The sequence below is a fragment of the Muntiacus reevesi genome, chromosome 5 (assembly GCF_963930625.1).
Source record: "Muntiacus reevesi chromosome 5, mMunRee1.1, whole genome shotgun sequence".
In the NCBI taxonomy this organism is placed as follows: domain Eukaryota; kingdom Metazoa; phylum Chordata; class Mammalia; order Artiodactyla; family Cervidae; genus Muntiacus; species Muntiacus reevesi.
In genome coordinates, this window is record NC_089253.1 from 27,119,951 (window position 1) to 27,128,813 (window position 8,863).

General features: G+C 39.4%; 1 protein-coding gene across 1 annotated transcript; it reads left to right on the forward strand.

Moving 5' to 3' along the window:
* The first annotated feature begins 3,330 nt into the window (after positions 1–3,330).
* LOC136168947 (olfactory receptor 8A1) lies at positions 3,331–8,625 on the forward strand. Its single transcript, XM_065936687.1, has 2 exons — positions 3,331–3,344; positions 7,692–8,625. Exons 1-2 carry the CDS (start codon positions 3,331–3,333, stop codon positions 8,623–8,625), a joined length of 948 nt encoding a protein of 315 aa, XP_065792759.1.
* Positions 8,626–8,863: the final 238 nt, after the last annotated feature.

The window sequence follows — 8,863 nt, forward strand, 5'->3', positions numbered from 1 at the left end:
ACCATAACCTTGACTAGATAGACCTTTGTTGACAAAGTAACGTCTCTGTTTTTTAATATGCTGTCTAGGTTGGTCATAATTTTCCTTCCAAGGAGTAAGCGTCTTTTAATTTCATGGCTGCAGTCACCATCTGCAATGATTTGGGAGACCAGAAAAATAAAGTCTGACACTTTTTCCCCATCTGTTTGCCATGAAGTGATGGGATCATATGCCATGATCTTAGTTTCCTCAATGTTGAGCTTTAAGACAACGTTTTCACTCTCCTCTTTCACTTTCATCAAGAGGCTCTTTAGTTCTTCTTCACTTTCTGCCATTAGGGTGATGTCATCTGCATATCTGAGGTGATTGATGTTTCTCCTGGCAATCTTGATTTCAGCTTGTGCTTCCTCCAGCCCAGCATTTCTCATGATGTACTCTGCATATAAGTTAAATAAGTAGGGTGACAATATACAGCCTTGACGTACTCCTTTTCCTATTTGGAACCAGTCTGTTCTTCCATGTCCATTTATAACTGTTGCATTCTGACCTGCATACAGGTTTCTCAAGAGTCAGGTCAGGTGGTCTGGTATTCCCATCTCTTTCAGAATTTTCCAAAGTTTACTGTGATCCACACAGTCAAAGGCAGTCAATAAAGTAGTCAAAGGCATAGTCAATAAAGCAGAAATAGATGTTTTCCTGGAACTCTCTTGCTTTTTTGACGATCCAGCGGATATTGACAATTTAGAGAAACACATATTAAAACTTCAATGAGATATCACCTCCCAGTCAGAATGGCCATCATCAAAAAGTACAAACAATAAATGCAGGAGACAGTGGGGGGAAAAGGCAACACTCTTGAACTGTTGGAGGGAATGTAAATCGATTGATACAGCCACTGTGGAAGACGGTATAGAGATTCCTTAAAAAACTAGGAACAAAACCACCATATGACCCAGTAATCCCACTCCTAGGCATATACTCTGAGGAAACCAAACTTGAAGCAGATACATGTACCCCATTGTTCATTGCAGCACAATTTAAAATAGCTAGAACATGGAAGCAACCTAGATGTCCATTGACAGATGAACGAATAAAGAAGTTGCTGTACATATACACGGTAGAATAATACTCAGCCATAAAACGAATGCATTTGAGTCAGTTTTGATGAGGTGGATGAACCTAGAATCTATTATACAGAGCGAAGTGAGTCAGGAAGAGAAAGATAAATATCGTGTTCTAACACATATATACGGAATGTGGAAGAATGGCACTGAAGAATTAGGGCAGCAGGGAGAAACAGACGTAGAGAATAGAACTTATGGACATGGGGAGATGGGAGGAGAGCATGAGATACATGGAAAGAGTAATATGGAAAGTTACATTACCATATGTAAAATAGATAGCCAACGGGAATTTGCTGTACGTCTCAGGAAACTCAAACAGGGGCTCTGTATAAACCTAAAGGGGTGGGATGGGGAGGGAGATGGGAAGGAGGTCCAAAAGGGAGGGGTTATATGTATACCTATGGATGATTCATATTGAGATTTGACAGAAAACAACAAAATTTTGTAAAGCAATTATCCATAAATAAATAAATTAAAAAGAATACTAGAGTGGTTGCGATTTCCTCCTCCAGAGGATCTTCTTGATGCAGGGATCAAATACACATCTCTTATGTCTCCTTAACTGTAAGTTTAGTTCTGTCACTCAGTCATGTCCGACTCTCTGCAACCATGATCCCATGGATGGCATCATGCCAGGCTTCCCTGTCCATCACCAACTCCTGGAACTTACTCAAATTCAAGTCTGTTGAGTTGGTGATGCCATCCAACCATCTTATCCTCTGTCATTCCCTTCTCCTCCTATCTTCAATCTTTCCCAGCATCAGGGTCTTTTCTAATGAGTCACTTACTTTACTGTGAGTGGAGTTACAGTTCACTAACTGTAAGTGGAGTATACTACAAAAAGTAATGAATAAGTATATTCTTTATCCAAAACTAATATAATATTGTATATCAATTCTGTTCAGTTCATTTCAGTTCAGTCACTCAGTTGTGTCTGACTCTTTGCATATATCAGTTACACCTCAATAAAACATTAAACTTTCAACAGTGAGTTTGAAATTCACCTTTTTATTAATTTCTATGTAGAAAATATTACTTAATTTACAATCTACTTTTTGCACTTGGGGGCACACAAGGCAGAGAGAGGTGGAATGAAAGTTTCCAGCAAGTGATGTCCAGAAACTTCCTCATCTAGATATTTTCCTCTTCTCCCTTTATTCCTCACTAATGATCTCTATATAAGGACTCCTACTTGATCCCTTCATGTAACTGAGTAACAATAATAATGATGTCAGCCACTAACATGTTTTTCAATGTTTACCTGAGCCCTAATGTTTACCTATCTAAAAATTGTTTGGCCATAGACAAGTTTAAAAGAAACCACCATACAATCTTGCGAAGAGGTTGTTTAATTTTATTTTCCATTAGCACTGTATAAGCTGTGCACTTGCTCTCCATTCTCAACAAAATGATATTGTCACATTTTCAAGTGTTAACATCTCTAGTGGGTACATAGTGAAAGTGTTAGTCCCCCAGTTGGGTCTGGCTCTTTGCAACCCATGTAGCGTAGCCAGGCTTCTCTACCCATGGGATTCTCCAGGCAAGAAAATGTTAAGCTATATGAGGACAATGATTGCAATGGACCGAAACATATAAAATATGGTTAAATTGGGAAGAATATAAAGATAATAAAGAAAAATAGCTAGCTTTCTTTGGTAGATAATAAGAAGCTAAATTATTATTTTAAAAATTAGAAAATAAAGGTGAGGTAAACATTTCTATATGAACTGTGGTGATGGATATACAATCTGTGCATGTGATAAAACTGCTTTGAGGTTAATTTACATACACACAAATGAGTATAAATAAAAATGGGAAAATCTGAAGATCAATCGACATGTGGGGCTTCCCCGGTGGCTCAGAGGGAAAATAATCTTCTTGCAAAGTGGAAGACGAGGGCTAGATGCCTGGGTCAGGAAGATCCCCTGGAGAAGGGAATGGCTACCCACATCAGGATTTTTGCTTGGAAAATTCCAAGGACATCTTGGGTTTGATATTGTATTATAACTTTTCCAATTGTTCCCATTGGGGGGAACTACTCAAGGGTACACAGGATCTCTCTCTATTATTTCTTGTACCCCTATGTGAATCTACAATTAACTCAAAAAAAAAGTTTAATTTAAAAATCTTCACTAGCAGCATTTTCACAGATAATATATTACTGAATATAGTATTGAAAAGGGCACATTGAAAAGGGCATATTCTTATCAGCATATTTTCCTTATGAATGAAAATATACAAGTGAAGAATTCTTATAAATCTACCTTCTTATGCCCTCAAACTCCTGCCATTCTACACAGTCAATCTAGAGGTTCAACATCAAGGTGACAAATTTAGCACTCCTTATGAATTAGCATTCCTTTAGTGAAATTGCAGTTTTATTAAAATAGTCAATGTTATTTTTTAAATGCTTTCAAATAAGCCATTTAATCATAGTTGATTATGCTTGATCGTGAATAACTAATGATGAGTAACAACCATAATGACAGTGACTGACAATGGTGTTGAAAATAATAACCTCAGGGATTGTGGGGCTTGTGGTGCTGCTTGTAATGATGATGATGTGGATGGTGATGGACTCATTGATGGCAAATTACTTGAAAAAAGGCATTAGACTGTAGTTTGTCAAACAGCAAGTCGACTTCCCCAATAAAAAGAAAATTAACACACTTGGGACCCAAGAAAATAATGCACAGCCCAAGTGTAAATCAAAATTCTAATTGTCCTTTGCTAAGAGCCCCAGTCTCTGAAGTGACTGCCTCCCAGGAGAAGTTCTGCTCATATACATATAAAAACACCCCCACATCTCCAAACCTCATGGAACCTTTTTTCATGACGCTGCTGGTCCCTTTGAGTAAATTTAGGACTAGATGTAAATCTATTTGGTCCTCTCATCTCCAGATATTGATTTCCTAGTTGTCAAAATCGAGGCATTTCCAAGAACTTCCAGGAGACTGTGTACAGCTGTACTTAGGCAGAGATATTTAATTAAAATGTAAACAATTCTATGAGAAAAATATTTCTTTAATCACATCTTGTGTCTAATGCAGGCTATTTTCAATATGTTTACATTCATCTGCAGGTGGTTTTTCTTTGTGTGCTGTGTTCTTGGGGCAGCAATCCTGAGCCTCTGATGGTCTGGTAGAACTGGAGGTAGGAATTGTAGTGACTGATAGCAAATATGGGGTCGTGTTTTCCTATTTTATATTATTAGATGATTGTGGGAATCAATAATTAACTCAATGCTGTCTAGGATTTTCCCATCTGCACCTCACTAAGTAAATACTGTTCACCCTGTACTGCCCTGTGATTTCTGACAATGGTATATTCTAGGTGGATTTTCTGTTTCTTAAGTTTTAAGAGGTGGAATTTGAGTAGAAGGGAATTTGTAAGATATTTTTAATCTATTGTTCCTCCCTGCAAGAATTTTTTTCTTTTTTACAATGAATGGAAATAATACTCAAAAAATCTTAGTTACCTCTGATAGCAGTTATTATAAAATTAGCAATTTAACCATCAGTAATTCAACATGTAGAGTTTATAGTGCAATTCAGCTTTTCTTATCTTCATACTATTAATAAATCAAGGATTTTTACACTTAGAAAAAGAAATATAGTTAGTGCTTAAGTTACTATTATTACAGGAATGAGACAAGACATTATAAAGTGATACATTAAAAAAGCAAGTTATAAAAATTAAAGTACATGTATGCTTATACACATATAGATACATATGTGAAAGAGAAAGGACATGCTCAGTCATGTTGGACTCTTTGGGATCCTGTGGACTGTAGCCCACCAGGCTCTTCTGTCCATGGGATTCTCCAGGCAAGAATATTGGAGTCAGTTGCCATGCCCATCTCCAGGGGATCTTCCCGACCCAGGGATGGAACCCTGGGTCTCCTGCATTGCAAGCACATACTTTACCAGAGACACCCGGATAACATATTTTTGTTGATATTCAGTCACCAAGTCGTGTCCGACTCTTTGCAAACCCATGGACTTCACCATGCTAGGCATCCCTGTCCCTCATCATCTCCCAGAGTTTGTCCAAGTTCATGTCCATTGAATCAGTGATGTATATATGCATTGAAACAGTGAAAAACACCTAAAACAATCGTGATGACTATTGCTTGTCTCCAAGGAGCCAGAAGGTTATTTTATTTTTGCTTATTTGTACTCCTGATTTTCTGCAATGCATAAATACTGGCTTTGTAATATGTCTTTTTTATTTTTCAAATTAATTAATTAGTTTTTTTTTTCTGCCCTGGGTCTTTGGAGTTGCGCAAGGCTTCCTCTAGTTGCGGCAAGTGAGGGCTACTCTCCAGTTGCTGTGCGCCAGCTTCTCATTACAGTGGATTATCTTGTTGCAAAGCACGGGATCTAGGGCACAAGCTTCAGTACTTGCAGAACTCAAGCTTAAGTAGTTGTGGTGCATGGGCTTAGTTGTTCTGTGGCATGTGGGATCTTCCCAGACCAGGGATCAAACTCATGTCACCTGAGCTGGCACACAGATTCTTAACCACAGGACCACCAGGGAAGTCCTGCTAAGTTTTCTTTAATGCATCTGAAATTGACCATAACATCTATCACCTTTGTCCAAAAATTCAATAAATTAACTTCTCTAAATAATAATAAACTGCTACAAAGATGATAATCTAGAACAAGGTAACATAGTTTAGTGGACAAATAACAAACTGGCAGACAGAAGTCCTAAGGTTTAGTTAGACCCAGTTCTGTGTCTTCCTCGTTTTACGCCTTTTGGTAACTTATTTAAATTTTAGAGCTTCTGTTTCCTAGAGAATAGGAAAATAATACAGCATTCCCCTTTTTATATGCTATTCACAATGTAAGACATCAAGGATAAAACACATTCAATCACAACATTGCTTAGACCTCTAGGTGCATTGATTTGTAAGGTTACACACTTCAGCCAAGGGAAGAGCTCATGATCAGAAGAAAGCAGTTTCAGTTCCAGACTCTTCATAATTAGAAAGTCTCTGGAAAGTCACTTAGTATCTGGCACTTCAGCTTTCTCCATATAAACATGGGAATGAAAACTCTATTCTTAAACACATTTCTCCTCGTGCAAAATTTTCAGAGGAGTTAATGAGAATGACTTTTGAAGAGCAGTATACAAAAGTTAGTAAATGTGTAAGCAACCAATTTAAAAAGTGCAAATTTAAGGTTTTAACTTAAAGAATACCTGTCAAAGAAGGGATATCTATAGTTATCATAGCCAGCAATGATGATCCACGCTTCTTAGGACATGTCTGTAACTTAAGTACTTTGTCATTAGGGAGATGATTGTTTGATATCATGATCAAAACATGAAAATAAGAAAAATAATTAAAGTAGCTGAAGAGCATTTACTCTGGAATATCCTATATATCAGGGCCCAGGCTACACCAGAGATGAATTAATTAGAATCTCTCTGAGTGGAACATAAATATCAACACTTTTTAAATGTTGCAGTGATTATAATATACAGTCAATGTTGAGAACCATTGCCTTAGGGCCTGAGGCCAGTGAAAAACTAGGAAAACATTCCAGACATCTACTGACAATTCACATCTGTATAGGAAATGACAGCTTGAAAAAAATTCTAACTGCATTATCCCATATTATTTCTACAACCACCTTAGAAACTGTTATCACTCATCTCTTCATCTTTCAGACACAGCAATTGATTTGAAACTCAATAATACTGTTGTAACTACCATAACACCCTGCTGCTGCTGCTGTTGCTTCTAAGTCACTTCAATCGTGTCCGACTCTGTACGACCTCATAGAAGGCAGCCCACCGGCTCCTCTGTCCCTGGGATTCTCCAGGCAAGAATACTAGAGTGGGTTGCCATTTCCTTCTCCAATGCATGAAAGTGAAAAGTGAAAGTGAAGCCACTCAGTCGTGTCAGACTCTAACAACCCCACGGACTGTAGCCTACCAGGCTCCTCGGTCCACGGGATTTTCCAGGCAAGAGTACTGGAGTGGGTTGCCATTTCCTTCTCCACATATCCCCCTGACACTTCATCAGTCTGAGATAGATTACTATATGTTCACATTCAGTCAATACTTAGGACTTGCATAAGTAATAGAAGAATTTCATTTCTGAAAAAATAAATATCTCTGCTATTAACTCTACTGCTTATTACCTACAGGATTGAGATTCTCAAACTTGATCCTTCTTCGGCCTCATCTGGAGACGGTGTGATACACAGATCACTGGGCCCCATCCAAGAGTTCCTGATTTGGTAGGTCTGGGGTGAGCCCTGAGAATCTGCATCTCTAATGTCTTCATGTAATGCCAATGATGTTGGTCCAGGAACTGCACTTTAAGACCCACTGTGCTAGGCTATTTCAGAACCATGAAAGTGACAACACCTCCAGTTCTTGCCCCCTTTTTGGCTCATCTCTGAAATACTCAGGGTCTTGTCTTCTCCCAAAACAAACAGCAGGATGAGGGAATATTCATCAGGAAAGACATCAGGATCACAGAGCTGGCCCAGATTCTCAAAACTAGCTTCACCAAGGCGTGCAAGAAGCAGCCTTTCATGAAGTTCTTCTCTCACATCACACAGGTCCCCCAAGGAGAATGGTTGCAGAAAATCACTCTACAGTGATAGATTTCATTCTTGGAGGTTTAACAAATCAACCAGAGCTCCAGCTCCCCCTCTTCTTCCTCTTCCTTGGGATCTACTCTATCACCATGGTAGGGAACCTGGGCATGATAACACTGATTTGTCTGAATGCTCAGCTTCACACCCCCATGTACTATTTCCTCAGCAATCTCTCCTTTGTGGATCTCTGTTACTCCTCTGTCATTACCCCTAAGATGCTGGTGAACTTTGTATCAGAGAAGAACATCATCTCCTATTCAGGGTGCATGTCCCAGCTCTACTTCTTCCTGGTGTTTGTCATTGCTGAGTGCTACATGCTGACAGTGATGGCCTATGACCGCTATGTTGCCATCTGCAGACCTTTGCTTTACAACATCATCATGTCTCATGGAGTCTGCTCCCTGCTGGTGGCTGGGGTCTATACCATGGGGTTCATTGGCTCAACCATAGAGACTGGCCTCATGTTGAATCTGCCCTATTGTGAACACCTCATCAGTCATTACTTCTGTGACATCCTCCCCCTCATGAAACTTTCCTGCTCTAGCACCTATGACGTTGAGATGACAGTCTTCTTTTTGGCTGGATTCAACATCATAGTTACTAGCTTAACAGTCCTAATTTCCTATGCCTTCATCCTGTCCAGTATTCTCCACATTAGCACCACAGAGGGAAGGTCCAAAGCCTTCAGCACATGCAGCTCACACTTTGTAGCCGTGGGAATATTCTATGGAACAACCGCCTTCATGTACTTGAAACCCTCCACAGCCAGTTCCCTGGCCCAGGAGAACATAGCCTCCGTATTCTACACCACAGTGATCCCCATGCTGAACCCCCTGATCTACAGCTTGAGGAATAAGGAGGTAAAGGCTGCCATGCAGAAAACTCTGTGGGGAAAATCGTTTTGATACAAATGTTATTATTCTTCATCAATTTTAAAAATAGCTTGACTTATCTGGCACGTGTCTCTGAGGGCAGAGGGGTTTTCGCGGGAGCATTTTTTTGGCCACGAGGCATGTGGAAGCTTAGCTCCCAACCAGGGGCTGAATGCACACTCGCTGCTTTGGAAGGTGACTTCTTAACCACTGGACTGCCAGTCACATCTTTATTTCGAGACTTCAGGCTCTCTGGTCTGTGGTTTGAGAC